This window comes from Vigna unguiculata, chromosome 7 (assembly GCF_037176805.1).
Source record: "Vigna unguiculata cultivar grain cowpea cultivar isolate G323 ecotype 2 chromosome 7, ASM3717680v1, whole genome shotgun sequence".
In the NCBI taxonomy this organism is placed as follows: Eukaryota; Viridiplantae; Streptophyta; class Magnoliopsida; order Fabales; family Fabaceae; genus Vigna; species Vigna unguiculata.
The window spans coordinates 44,840,060-44,856,093 of NC_140798.1; the positions used below are offsets into that span (position 1 = coordinate 44,840,060).

A 16,034-nucleotide genomic window follows, 5' to 3' on the forward strand; every position below is an offset into this window, starting at 1 on the left:
TTCTTAAACAAGAGAAATGGTTGTTGTACATGTCCCTTTCTACCCAATTGGATTGTTATTTCAAAGTAAGTATGCGATAGATGTAATAAATCATCACGTAGGGTGAGCAAAGCTGGAGTATCTCATATTTTAATTTTGACATTAAAAAATGCGTTTTCTAAAGTTTGAATGAAAATCTCCTGAATTTTCTCTGTACAAGGACGTTGGTAGTAACGACTGTCTTGTTTTGGAAAGTTTCATTCGAATTTGTCATCTTTAGTTAAAATCTAAGATTAGGAATTGAGGCTTTAAATATGTGGAAGCATCCTTATATTGAACGTACCTAGCGCCCACAAAGTGTCTGTGGTACATGCAGGATGAAAATGAGTTTTAAGGTGGAAAAGCAGAGTATCTGTCAGTAACATGGCAAGTGAGCACTGCATATCGGGATTTATATCAAAACTAAAAAGAAGTGAAATAGATAGCCAGGGTGTCATAATTTGGGTTTCGGGTGCTTAACATGTCAAATATAGACAGTGGAAACTACAAATCTCCTAGCACATACTATGCTGTACCATCATAATAGTTATCGACTCTTCCAGGTCAAGTGTCTTCTACCTGTGTTTTTCCCCTCCTTAGGTTAAAGATCAGGCTCTAGAGGCTAAAAAAGATGATAAAGCTCAAAGGTGAGGCCAACAACTATCAGAGTCTGAGGTCTAAATCAAGCTTAAGTGGCTCCTGTGATGGATGTGGCTGTTGTGGAACCAAGCGAAAGCTACCTGGCCACACCAGATCTCTTTGATCCTCTGACGAGAAAGGCGTCCAAGCCATCCCAAGCCTTGCACGTGCATCATGGAAGCTGGGTGCCACCACAGTACCACCTCTGCATGGCTTGTGCACGAGTGAATGGGGCTGGACACCGAGTGATCGAAGCATAGTTGGTGTGTTCATGGAGAAGCCCATCATTGCCATCGACCTCTGAGATTGGTACCTTCTTGCAGCTCCCCTTTCCCTTTTATGAGCGTTTTGATGACCTCCTAATGCCTGTGAACTGAAGAACTTCCTCATGCAGAAGTTGCATGAAAAAACTTTTGCAGTGGCTGGTCTTGATTGAAAATCGGGGTCTCCAAAAGTTGAGAGTGAAGTGCCTCCTATGTTCAGGTTCAACCACTCTTTGGGGTTGTCATCTTCACTTCCATAGTTGTCCTTTTCTCCGTTCATCACTTCAACTGGTTGTTCTTTGGCTGTTGATACGATTGTTTCATCTTCTCCGATCATCATTTCCCCTAAATTCTCTGATATCTCTGATGACCAAGGGGAGTTGAATTTGAATACATGAAAAAAGGCTCATTGGAGTCCTTTTAAGTTTAGATCAAAAGCAGAAAAACTAACCGAAAGGGGTATCAAAGTGTAATGGAAGTGAGATGGGATGTTTTTAATTTTTTGTCATCCGAATCAGTAACCCCACCTGTTGATGCTTGGTTCTGTAGGGAACAATGCTTATGTCATCTCACTGTTGGCTCCCTTCAGGCTTCGGATTCCCCACTATCATCTTTTCTTTTTCCTCTTTTCTCCTTACAAAGTTCTATCATTTCTTGGCTATCTTAGGAATACCCATAGAAATATAAGTTTGACAATGCTAAATCATTCCATCTCTTGTCAAAATCAAATCTCATTTTATTTGAACTGCCTGCCATGTGTGCTCCTAACACCATCCTATATGCTATACTTTTCCCTCTAGTAGGATAGGTATTAGATGTGATGGGGTTTAAGCATTCATGATTAAGCATATGTCATGGTTATCCACTTAGCTCACTGCTATATTAATTCATTTCTTTATTTCCCACCTTTTATATTCCTTTTGATAGTGAAAGTAGGATCTGACTTCTGAGTTTAAGCATATGTCATGTAGGGTTGGGTTGGCTTTTCATTGCTTTTGGATTTGATGTTCTGTGGGGAAGAACAGTACCCTTCTTATTTCCAATAATGGTTGTAAAAAGTTGCAAACAGTACATAGCTAGGTCCATTGCTATTTCAGAACAGTTTCCCCTGTTGAACCACTGCATCTACGTGGGTGTTTTCTTGTTGGGGCTTTTTGGAAGAACTGCACCAAGTTCCACTTGCACATGCACTTATTTTATCTTTTTCAATGGTCCTAAAAGAAGCCACTTGTACTTGGTCTTTCCCTCATTAAACCGAGTCATAACAGGAAATTTCCATTGTTTTGTTTCCCTGTTTTGTAAAGGTAGTTGCCCACAGTTCACCACACTTTCTCTCTGATACAGATCATGGAAAAAGACACCTCACCAACCAATCCCAGCTCTGCTTTGTGGAGTGTATGTAGATTGAAGATAAAAAGTGTTTGGTCCTTGGTCCTGCATTGCATAACACCGAATTCATGGAACAGTGTCATGGTTTCTGTCTCGTATCCACTTTCGATAACAACTTGGGGTAGCAAGAGATATTTCCAGATTGTGTTTCTCGCTACACATATTTACGTCTCATAATTTCTATCTTCGGATTTTCGGATGGATACTTATTTACAGAGTCCAACTTAAATTGATCAAACAAGATAGTACAGATGTCAAATATTGTGTAAACTAAAAGATGAGATAGATTTGTCTGCTTAAACATGCAAGAAACCACTGCTTCTTTTGTCCGCATTAATCATGATCCGATAAAAGAAGACACCACTTTTTCATAACAATCTCATCGATACTTACCCTACACGCTGAAAGATTGAATATAACAGAACTACATATTAAATTTCAGACTTAGGCCAAAATTTAGGAATTTTGTTGCTTCACTCTCTCTCAGATTATCATATTAAATTTTAGGGTTAACCTCAAGCTTAAATCATATATTCTGTTCACAAATTTTAAAGATTTTAATTGTAGTAATTGAATATATATATATATATATATATATATATATATATATATATATATATATATATATATATATATATATATATATATATATATATATATATATATATATATATATATATATATATATATATATATATATATATACACGCGCGATACTTCCTAATTAGTAAACTATTTAAAGATTTTTATATTGATAATGCTGAAAATAAATTAAAAAAAATTCTAAGAAAAGTTTAATTGAACTTTACATAAAAAAGATTTGTGTAAAGACAGGAATAAAAAAACGGAAGATTTTAAACTGTAAATATTTGCCTTTATCTGTTACACATAAAAGAAGGACACAAGCCTTTTCAGAAGCTTTAAAAAGAATACGAGAAAAAGGTTTTCCAGATTGTAAGATGAAGAATTAGGTTATGGTAGGTCCTACGAAGTTAGAATACAATTTATACAAAATTAAATTTTGATATTTGAAGGTAGAAGAGGTAAAGGAATGAGATAACAACACTGAATACTTATTTACTGTACAATATGACATTTAAGTCCAGTCCTTAGCAATCACTAAATTTTTCATCATACCAAAGAGTGGTTACTAAGAAAACCCATTATTCACAACTAAAGTATTCATACCCTCTTCTCTTTAGGCACCTTAGACATTACTCACCAAAGACATGTAATAAAAGAACTAAGAATTATTGTTGGTTAATGATATTTAATGATAGTTTAAAGTTTTGCTCTCAATTAAGGTACAAGTATAAAGAACAGGAATTTATAAAGAACAATGTATGAGCTTTTAATACGTTCATCTCTCATCTCTCCCTTTTTAAAGGTAAACTCTTCGGTGTTTATGCCTTTAACGGTTTATTGTAGTTAAAGAGAAGATTATGGTTTAAAGCATTTTGATTTTAATATGAATGCTGTGATGCATGAATAATAAACGATGTTTGTTGGAATTTTCTGGTGTATAAGATGTTTATTGTCCTTGTGACAAATTCACGAAGGTAAAATTATTACATTGTTGTGAATGACGAGTTATATTCTCGAGTTTATCTTATTTCACTTATCTTTGTGTATTAGGCACGATGTTTAAGATAATTTCACTTCTTAAAGTTTGATGAATAAGTTTTTTTTTTTTTTTTCTAGCAAGAGAGATACTCGCATTTAAAGGTTTTAGAATTGTCCTAGATCAATGTCACTTTCAATAATTGCCTTCCTCAAGGTCAAAACATTCTTAGCAATAAAGGAGCAAAATAAAGAGCAGAGAGGTTAATGTTGTTAAAAATTGAAGGCTTCATTAAAATGAGAATATATTTAAATGAGCACAAAATCTCCTAAATGACAACTACATGTTAGTGTAGCAGCACATGTTGATGTTCAGTTAGATGAATTAATGTTGCTAAAAATCAAAGGTTTCATTAGAATTATTTAAAGATGAACATGACCTGCTTTCCCCATGTGAAGTGACAAATACATGTGAGTATATGTGCTACACAACTAATCTTCGACTTTAGGACAATGATTTTCTTTTAAAGAGTGATAGATAGTTTTGAGGATGCAAACAAGAATATAGTTTGCGTGGTATATATTTTATTGAATATTTTAGATGATTAATATGTTTTACTAATTATCCTGTAAAATTACTTTGAAATTCTCTTTGAAATATCAAATTTTAAGTTGCCATTTTCAATAATTACAATTTTTTATGACATTAATGTCATATTTTAGACTTTCATACGTTGTTCTAAGTTGTATCTTTAGTCTTTGTCTTTTTTTCTTTTATTTTTTTATGTTAATTGGCGTTGCAAAAAACTTATTTGTGTGTAGGGATGGCAACGGGGCGGGGTGGACACGGGTTTTGCTATCCCATACCCAACTCCGTAAAAGAAATTCATCCTCATTCCCAAATTCAACGGGTATTAAATTTTTGTCTCATCTCCATCCCCACCGGGTAACGGGTATAATCTCGTACCCATACCCTTACCCATTTTCTTACTACTTCAATATTAATTTTATTATTTTTTATAAAATAATAAAAAAATTATGATAAAGAAAACATAATATTATCAAATATTCAATATTAGAAGAATGGTTGTTTCTTCGATATCAAATACTTTAAAATAAATTATAATTGTTTATATTTTAGATTACAATACCAAATAAAATTTTATGAGAACCAAAACAATTATTACATTTGTAAATATTAATGAAACATAGTTCATAAAATTTAAAAATATTTTTTTTAAATTATAAAAGAAAAACAAATATTCAAATTAAAATATATTTTAAATGTTTGTTTACTTCAATATTTTAAATTCTAATAAATCTATTTTTTATACACTAATAAAAGTTATAATACATCATTTGATCAAAATGATACAAAGAACAAATAATAATCATAATAAAAGTTTAAAATAAATTATAATTGTTTATATTTTAGATTATAATACCAAATAAAATTTCATCAGAACCATCACATTTATTAAATTTACAAACATTAATGAAACCTAGTTGATAAGATTTAAAAATATTTTTTAAAAAATATAAAAGGAAAACAAATATTCAAATTAAAATATTTTTTTAAAAAATATAAAAGAAAAACAAATATTCAAATTAAAATATATTTTAAATGTCTTTTTACTTCAATATTTTAAATTCTAATAAATCTATTTTTTATACACTAATAAAAGTTATAATACATCATTTGATCAAAATGATACAAAGAACAAATAATAATCATAATAAAAGTTTAAAATAAATTATAATTATTTACATTTTAGATTATAATACCAAATAAAATTTCATGAGAACCAACACATTTATTAAATTTACAAACATTAATGAAACCTAGTTGATAAGATTTAAAAATATTTTTTTAAAAATATAAAAGGAAAACAAATATTCAAATTAAAATATTTTTTAAATGTTTGTTTACTTCAATATTTTAAATTCTAATGAATCTCTTTTTTATACACTAATAAAAGTTATAATGCATTACTTGATCAAAATGATACAAAGAACAAATAATAATCATAATAATAAAATTTTAACATAAATCTTGTATCTTTTGAACTTCAATTATGTTGGATGGTGATAACAAAATATTCATGACAATTACATTAAATTTTTATATTGTAATAAATAAAATTTATTTATACAATTATAGTGAAAAACATTACAGTATGATTGATAATGAGTTAGAAAATAAAAAATAATTAGATAAAATATATTGAAATAGTATTCTACATAATGAAAATAAACAAGAAATAAAAATATTAACAAATTAACAAATGTTTACAAACAATTTGAAAGACTATTGAAAGAAATCACACAAAGAAAAACAAATGTATAATTAAGGGTATGATAAGTTGAAAAATATCTTTGAGATCTTAAAAAACTTTTCAAATATCAACATATATACTCAGTGATTGACAAATAACAAAAATTGTGTTAGTAAAACAAAAGAGTTCTTCAAATGAAACAAAAACTAATAATAAGAATAATAAGTAAATGATTTTTTTTATATTACCTAGTAAACGAAAGGTTTGTGTGCTATTAAATACTTAAATTGAGAGTATTAAACATTCTCATGTGAAAGAAAAATATACAATAAATAAAAATATTAAAAAATAATAGAAATATTCAAATGTGAGACATAAAATTTTTTAATTGACATACATTTTTTTAACATAATTACATAAAGGTTATGATAAGATGAAAAATATAATTGAAATATGAATGAATTTCATGACAAACCAAATAATTAGAAGAAATAAAAAATAATATACTTATATATATGGTTATTTAATTAATTGAGAATATTTTAATAATTTAAACGGAAACGGGTATTATGGCGGGGATATGTACATCCCCATACCCATCCTCATACCCAATTGAAAAAGTCGGAGATTTTCCATACCCATACTCATATCCAGTGAATGCGGGGATTCCCCGTCAAAACGGGGACGGATTCGGACAATACCCACAGGGACATATTTATTTGCCATCTCTAGTTGTGTGCGGTAAATTTGAAAATAAAAAACATTTCTTTGGACATCTAATTTGACAAGTGTGTTGTTATTGCCATTAGTTGTACTATTAGAATTATGCACTTAATGTTTTGTAAGGATATTTGGATAATTAAGAATGCTTTATTAATTGAGTTGTGTCATTTTAATTAATATTTGATGGGGTCATGCTGACCTGTATTTACATGTTAAAATAATTAATACACATTAAATTTTATAAAAAAATATTATTAACTATAATATTAAATGAATTTTGACTAATAATTATTAATATACTTTTAGTTTATTTAGAGAAAAAAAATGTTCACAAACATTTTAGAGTTCTATTTAATATTTTATTTTGTACACATCAATAAAAGGTTGAAAAATAATTAGATAATTATATTTTAATATTATTAAAAAATTAAAATATAATTAAACATAAAAGAATTTAAATTAACAAACACATAATGTTAAACAGTTAAAAAATTTATAAAAGAACAATTAAAATATGAATTAAATAATAAAATAATTATATTTTATTTTTACGAGAAATTTTAAAAAGATTTTTCTTTTATGAAAAACAAAAGTTTGTACTTTTGAAACATTTCAAAGATATTCACAAATGAGAGATTTTTCAGGTGTCAAATAGAGATGGCAAATAAACTCGTGCCCGTGGGTATCACCCGAACCCGTCCCCGTTTTGACGGGGAATCCCCGCTTTGACTGGATATGGGTATGGGTATGGGTAATACCCGAAATTTTCAACTGGGGATGGGGATGGGGATGGGGATATATATATACCCGCCCAAATACCCGTCCCAGCTTAAATTACTAAACTATTTATAATTTATTAAATAATCTAAAAAATATATATAAATAAATAATATATTTACACATAAAATATAATATAATATAATATAATATAATATAATATAGTATATATACATATAAATAAAATATACTTTTATATATATATATATATATATATATATTTACACATATACATGTAATATAATATAATATAATATAATATACATATAATATATATACATAATAATATAATATAATATATATAATATATACGTATAAAACAAATTAATCATTTAACTAGTGAGATCTTTTATAAACAAATTTATAACATTACAAATTTATAAAAATTTAAAAGAAATATATATATATATATATATATATATATATATATATATATATATATATATATATAAAAGCATAAAATATCTACGCATATACATATAATATATATACAAAATAATATAATATATATTATTATATTTATATTATTATATAATATAATATAATATATACTTAAAATAAATATATATCTATAAATATATATATATATATATATATATATATATATATATAAACATAAGATATCCACACATATAATATATATACATAGTAATAATAATATAATATATAATATAATATAATATATATAAATAATTATATATATATATATATATATATATATATATATATATATATATATAAACATAAGATATCCACACATATAATATATATACATAGTAATATAATATATAATATAATATAATATAATATAATATAATATATATATATATATATATATATATATATATATATATATATATATAACATATTTCTCATTCTCTTTGTTTTTTGTTATACACTTTGTTTACTCTCTCAATTGTCTGGTTTGTTTTTCAAGATTTAATTTTGAAGGTAATTTTTCTTCTTCTTATTACATAATTTTTACTCTCTGTACATGGTTATGTTCAAATAGGTGTTCCTCAATTTCATTCTATGAAATAATTTTTAAGTTACACATTTGATTATCTTTATTTATTTATTTATTTTCATGAAAATGTTTGACTCTTATTTTGTAGCTCTTCTTTTTGTTACTTTGGTTATACACTTTTTTACTCTCTTTTAATTGTTTGACTTGTTCTTTAAGGTTTAAGCAGATCTTCAAGGTACTTTTCCTTTTATCATAATCTTAATTATACATTTTTTTTTCCGTTATGTTATGTTCAAATGGATATTCTCAAATTTGGGTCACACATTTAATTATCTTTACTCCTTTATGATAATTTTTATTTATTATTTATTTTTTGTTTCATGATAATGTTTAATTCTCAATTTTAAGTGCTCAATTGCATAAATCCTTAATTTAATTCAAGATCAAAAGATGAAGAATCTATGTTTAAATTTGAATTATTATTAATTTAATTTTGTTATTTGTGCTATTTCGTTTAAGTGGTATAATATAAATTTTTAATAGTATAAAAAATATTTGAAATATTTTTAAACTTGATTATTGGTTTTCCTTTTATATTTTGTTAAAAAAGAAATTAACCTTTTTACTTTGTTTGATTTTTTTTTGTTACGTATGTTAGTTTCTAGAGAAAATGAGCACAAGAGATCAAGATTTGCAGGTACCAAGTCCACCACAGTGTTCACAACAACCAACTCCCTTTCAAAGTTCCAATAATGACAGTCAATCTCCATTGAATTCATCTACGCAAACACCTTCAGAAGTTCATGATGAAATACATTCAACAACACAAGTAGAGCCTGAGAAAGGGAAATTGAAAAGTGTTGTGTGGGAACACTTTGAAAAGATAAAAGTTGAAGGAAAAGGGGGACAAAAAACACTTTTTTCTAAGATTTCAAGTGGCAAAAAGGAATTGGCTTGTGGAGCTTATAATGAAGAAAATGCCAAGAGGGAACTTGCAACAATGATTATATTGCATGAATATCCATTGTCAATAGTGGACCATATTGGTTTTATTAGATTCGTGACAACAATTCAACCATTATTTCAACTTCCTTCACGAAATACGATAAAGAAATAGATACTCGGCATCTATGAACATGAAAAACAAGTTGTTATGAAGTTGATAGATACAAATAAAGGAAGAATAGCAATTACATCGGATATGTGGACTGCAAGCAATCAAAAGAAAGGGTATATGTCTATCACAGCTCACTATATTGATGACAATTGGACATTGCAAAATACAATTTTGAGGTACACCTTTTTTAATTTATAAATTTTCCAGTAATTTTTTTTATGCACCTCTAGAAAGATTATATGTCTTACAAAATATTTCTTAATTTATAGGTTCATTTATGTTCCTGCACCTCACACAGCTGATCGACTTTGCAATGTATTAGTTGATTGTTTGTTCGATTGGAATATTGATACAAAATTGTCTACTATCACTTTAGACAACTGCAGCACAAATGATAGCATGATTGAAAAAATTAAGGATAAGTTGAAGTTGGACACACTCATTAAGAAAGGGTCTTTGCTTCATATGCGTTGTTCAGCACATATCCTTAATTTGATTGTGAAAGAAGGGTTAGCCGTCCTAAAAGAAGGGGTGGAAAAAATTCGAGAAAGTGTAGCATATTGGACAGCAACTCCTAAAAGAATGGAAAAATTTGAGGAAACAGCTAGACAATTGCGAATTTCTTTCACTAAAAAGTTAAGTTTGGATTGCCCAACTAGATGGAATTCTACTTACAAGATGCTTGATATTGCCATATGTTATAAGGATGTGTTTTTTAGGTTAAAGCAACGTGAAGCTCAATACACTTCTTTGCTAACTGATATGCAGTGGGAATTTGCAAAGGATGTTTGTCGAAGGCTAAAATTATTTAATGACATCACAGAAATCATTTCTGGCTCCAAATACCCAACTGCCAACATCTTTTTCCCAAAGATTTGTGAGATCAAGATTGCAATAAATGATTGGGTTAAATCTCCTGAGATAACCATTCAAAATATGGCAATACAAATGTTAAAGAAATTTGAAAGTTACTGGAGTGTTATTCATGATATATTGGCAATTGCTTCAGTTTTAGATCCAAGGTACAAGATGGACATGTTAGAATATTATTTTTATAAATTGTATGGTAATGATTTTGATCTGAAACTTAGTAGGATTCGTCAAATGTGCTATGATTTGGTTTTGGAATATCAATCAAAAAAGAATGAAACTTCTTCTTATAGAGCTACATCATTGGAGTTGGGAAAGGATGTTGATAATGATGCGAATGAATTTTTAGAGTTTATGGCAAAAAAGAAAAAATCAAGAACTACAGTTATGAAAACAGAGTTGGATTATTACTTGGAAGAAGATAATTTGCCGGTTACACAAGAATTTGATATCCTATCATGGTGGAAAACAAATGGGTTAAAGTTTCCAACCCTTCAAGCAATTGCAAGGGATGTTTTAGCTATTCCAATAACAACTGTAGCTTCTGAATCTGCGTCAGATATTAACTTCTCACCGTAGTCGACTTCATCATATTACTATAGAGGCTTTGATGTGTACAAGAAGTTGGATATGGAACTCAAACCATCTAGGTAAGTTACTCAAATTTATTAATATTTTTTGTTAGTATTTTTTGTGAATTCTCATCTAATATTCTACATTTGGTGTTTGTAGGTGTTAAAAAATTAAAAGGAAAAGATGTTCTCATGAGTGAAAATGAATCTGATGAAGAAGGTACATTATATTCTAGTAATTAAAATTTTCAATTTCAATTATTATATCATATCTAATTTTTCATTTTTTTTCTATGTGTAGGTGGATCGAATGCAAATGAAATCACTGATCATTTGTAAAATTAATAAATATTTTGGTTATTATAAAATTTTAGTAATGTGTAATTTTTTAGCTTTTATATAATTATTTGAATTTTATTTAGTTGTTATTTGATACTTTAATTTGAGATTTATACTATTATAATATTTTTCTTAATATTTGACATCATGAAAATAAAAAAGAGTATGTTATTTTAATATTGAATATTTTGATAGTATCATGATTCCGTTGGTGTGATTTTTAAATTTTTTTTATAAAAAATATTTAATTGATATATGGAACAATAAAAAAATGTATGGGTATGGGTATAAGAAAATACCCGTTACCCGGTGGGGATGGGGATGAGTCAAAAGTTGTATACCCGTTGGGATTGGGGATGAATTTTTATTATGGGGATGGGATCATGATACCCGTACCCGCCCAGTTGCCATCCCTAGTGTCAAATGGATTTTTCTTTTTTTACTATTTAGTGGAAATTTTAAATTTTTAAAATATTTATTTTGTGTTAGAGAGATATTTGTTTAGAAATTCAAAAAGTTTTTTTACTTTTATACAATTTTTTATATAAATTTATAATAATACTAATTAATAGAATTAACTATTCCAATTTTTAATATAAAAATAATAAAATCAATGATCATTAATTATAACTTAATAATTCATTTTTTGTTTTATTTATTTTATTATTCATACACAATGTCAATAACCCATTTTTAGAGTTATTTTTATTATTAAATAAAAGTTAAATTTTACATTTATAAAAAGAATCAAAAGTAAAATAGTGAATATAAAGAATGCATAAATATTTATTAGATGTCAAAATACTTGTCCCATTCAAAGTTACTACCCATCCAAATATACGTAGACACATTTAAAATACAAATATCAAAAAGAGACAATTGCGGCGTCACAATGTCAATTAAGAGTAAACTTAACTGCAAACTATAATACTTATTTGCAGCTTAATTCCATATTACTATTCGTATAAATTTGCAAAGTGAAAACATAATAAAGTTAAAAACAAATTATCATATTTATAAATCAACATCTTTGGTATGCTTTTATGTATTAAACTTATACTTGATTGATCAAATGCCAATGTTCTATTAAATATAAATTAATTAAACTAAATAATTTCAAAAGAAAAAAAATAATTCATGTCTGAAACTAGAATCAATTGACACAAATGACATACATGTCCAACCAAAATTTTAAACATAGAATGAAAAACATTTGTACAACTCAAAGTAAATTTGTATAAAGGGATAAACTCCCTTCTAAAAATTTGCATAACTACAAGTCTTCAATGCTGTAAACTACCATTTATCTTACCATAACCTCAAGCAACATAACTTCTACTTTGTTTATAATTTGATAAAGTTTTCTGCAATAATAAGGACCAGAAAAACCCATTCATGGGCTAATTTAGTGCATTGATTGATAAGTGACAAACCACAGACATTATTTCGCAAATATTTTTAAGAAAGACCACAAATGTACAGCATTTAAACAATGCCAGATGCAAGAAGAATCAAGAACTAATCACGAAAGTTGTTCCGAGTTAGGGAAGATAAATAGTTTTCTCTGTTGAATAAGTAGCACAAATGATGAACATGACCGATGAGTCTAATTCGACATTCCTACAACTGTTACTTAGCAGAAAACACTATTCCTGATTATTGGTCACTCGTATCCAAAACAGCCAACTGGGAAAATCCAACAGCTTCCTCACGTACCTGCAACAGCAAAGGAAATCATAATAGCATAAGCATGAGATTTCATGGCATTAAAAAGATTTTGGACAATATTGCTCAACCAGACATTCAGATTATTTGCTCACAAGTTTTCTTACACAGAGGACTTTTTTTTCGGAAATTATATATCCACGTGCATGCATTGTATAAATTATATTGAAACCACCAAAATAGCATGAATATCCAAAAAGGCCTGAGTGGTAATAACGTACAACCATAGCCAGCAAATTCTTTGACAGACTAAGAATGCAAACACTAAAAGTAGTACAGTAAACAATCTCGACATGTTCTTTTTTTTGATAAAAATACTTGTAGAACACTTGTAGAACACTTGTCATATAAAGGAGAAAGCCAAGGTTGTAATCACCCTTTACATAAAAGGACAGAATGTGGTTTTTGACAACCATGCCTGGCTGCCGAGACTTTCAAATTGCCTTCGTAGGAAGATTTTCAAGGCAGTAACCTCTTTAGCATAAAAATCTCATCTTTCAGAGCAAAGGATTTGAAGTTGGGTCAAGGAGGTATTTAAGTTTTAACCAAAATAATAAATGGGGACTTAGAACCTCACCTCAGGAATCAGGATCACCTGTGAAAGGAATGTAGTTTACTCATTAGTAGCATTATAAAACTGATGAAAGGGCTGGACATACAGCCATTTCAAGGATGACTCTGGCATGGATTTTATTTCTGGTAAACTAAGCAAATGTGTGCATGGAATTTAAAATGCTCAAATAGTTCATTCAAGTGAGTTTTTTTTGGGAAGGCCCCGTAAATCTTGTTGGAAACCATAAAATATTTTATATTTAGGTAAAAATGTACAAGTTAAATACAGTTGAATGAAAATGAAAAGCCAGCAAAAGTAGAATGAGAGGGGATACAATAACAGCTCAAAGCATGAGATTTTTCAATACTGAAATTAATAATTAATTATCCAAGCAATAGATAGACAAAATGCACGGCCAAGGAAAATAACTTAAATTAAAATAAACAATTGCTTATCTGACTACTGGTTCAGTTCATCTCTAAGAATAACCAATCACTTGGTTATATATATGGTTTAACCGAAAACATTACTGAATTTATAATTTTGAACGAAGGAAAACAAAAAAGGAACCTACTATGCAGCATTCTTCTCTCGCCATTGGAAGATGATCAATGTCCTGGCGCATCACCCATCCTTTCCATTCATCCCTATAAATTTAAATCTTAATACCTTCTTATGAGCCAAGCTAGACAAACTCACAAATTCTACCCAACTCATCTCTTCGCATAAAGCAACAAAGGACTACCTAAATTCACCATCTATCATGCCTATAATATAAGGTTTTTCTATACAATCCAGCACATTAGTAAGATTTTTTAAAAGGGATTTTTGGGTGAGGCAATGGAATGATAAGCTTAAAGACAAAACAGCATAAACCATTTTCACATTCTCAATTTTCATGCATCCTAGAACCAGCAAGACTCACAAAGAGACTACTAGCGATCTTGACAAGAACGACGGAAGGTACCATGGGACAGCTCGCAACAGGCACGAGCACTGACAACAATGTGTGACGTCATGCAGGTAATAGCCATTGTACTTTGTAGAGGTAAAAGTGATTGTGTGCAGCCCAATTGCCCCAGATTCCTGGTAAAAAGGAAAATACAAATTCTCAATATAATTCAGAATGCAACAAATTACAAAAATAATTTTAAATTAGAGAAATTAAAACGACGGCAGATTAGCAATTCGTTCTGAAACGATGTCTTTCTAGCTATCGTTAAATAATCAGAGACAGAAAAACGGTGAAAATCGAGACCTGGTAGCCGGCATGGAAAAGCGGCGGGACTGGATGCGAGGGGCAGTCACCGGTGGCGGACGGATGCGGGGAAGTGCTGACGGCGCCGCCGGCCGGAGAGAAGCCCTAGCTGTGGATACTAAGGAACGAGAGAGAGAACCAGAACGCCAAGCCATTGCAATCCAATCTGAGAGACGAGGAACGCTGTTTTAGGGCTTTGCAAGGGTTTAGTGTTGGTGGCTGGTGCTACTGAGTAAGTGAGAGAATCGTAGGTTTTGCTTTGCTTAGGTATATCATGGAGCAGATAAAACGATGTCGCTTTTAGCTGCTTCCAATTTTTAACCTGTATTGTATGTAACCGTTTTTTGTAATTTTTTTGGACATTTTTTTTATAAACTACATAAATGTTTTTAAAAGAAATAAAGTTTTTTCATAACCTAAATTAATTTATGTATAAATTACAATATAATTTTGAAAAAACTACTAGAAAGAATTTTTACTAACGAATGGTGGTTAGTGTTTTTAATTTTTATTTTAATATTTTCTACGATAAATTATAAGTATAAAATATAAAGCAATAATGAAAAATGTAAAGGGACAAATTATGTCCTTCTTAATCTATTTAACTTAACATCTAAAAATAAAATCTCTGAGTATATATGTTTCTTGAAATGAGGATAATGAATATAAAAACTAAAAAATTATGAGAGATTTATCATGCATTTAAATTATGTCTTTCTTAATCTATTTAACTTAATATCTAAAAAAAACTTTAATTATATATGTTGGAAGTCATACATCATTTTGTAAAATATAAATAGATAATAATCTTATCTTTCAAACTAATTTTGTAAAATTAAGTCTAAATTTATTTCTTAACAATACATTCCACAATTTTCTTGTGAAACCTCTCATTTATTATACTTCCATATATATTATTTGCATGGGTAGAAGCTCACTCTAATCTTTCTTTTATTATTATTTAACATTCTATGCTCTTTGGAAAATG

General features: G+C 28.5%; 2 protein-coding genes across 8 annotated transcripts; both read right to left on the reverse strand.

Annotated features, from left to right (window-relative positions):
• Positions 1-398: 398 nt before the first annotated feature.
• LOC114191736 (zinc finger protein 7-like) lies at positions 399-1,690 on the reverse strand. Its single transcript, XM_028081103.2, has one exon. The coding sequence runs from the start codon at positions 1,258-1,260 to the stop codon at positions 682-684; it is 579 nt and encodes a 192-aa protein (XP_027936904.1). The 5' UTR covers positions 1,261-1,690; the 3' UTR covers positions 399-681.
• An 11,197-nt stretch (positions 1,691-12,887) lies between these two features.
• Positions 12,888-15,314, reverse strand: LOC114189674 (uncharacterized). 7 transcript variants are annotated; one of them, XR_014996541.1, is made up of 5 exons: positions 15,047-15,314; positions 14,714-14,874; positions 14,363-14,435; positions 13,813-13,830; positions 12,888-13,226 (listed from the first exon to the last, which is right to left on the reverse strand). XR_014996541.1 is itself a non-coding variant. In XM_028078305.2 (4 exons), the coding sequence occupies exons 1-2, from the start codon at positions 15,199-15,201 to the stop codon at positions 14,724-14,726; spliced, it is 306 nt and encodes a 101-aa protein (XP_027934106.1). In that variant the 5' UTR covers positions 15,202-15,314; the 3' UTR covers positions 12,888-13,226; positions 13,813-13,830; positions 14,714-14,723. The 7 variants fall into 7 exon arrangements, 3 of the variants coding, with proteins under 3 accessions (XP_027934106.1, XP_027934108.1, XP_027934107.1); XR_014996542.1 differs by having other exon boundaries at positions 14,756-14,874; positions 15,047-15,313; XR_014996540.1 differs by lacking the exon at positions 13,813-13,830.
• Between the last annotated feature and the right edge of the window lie 720 nt (positions 15,315-16,034).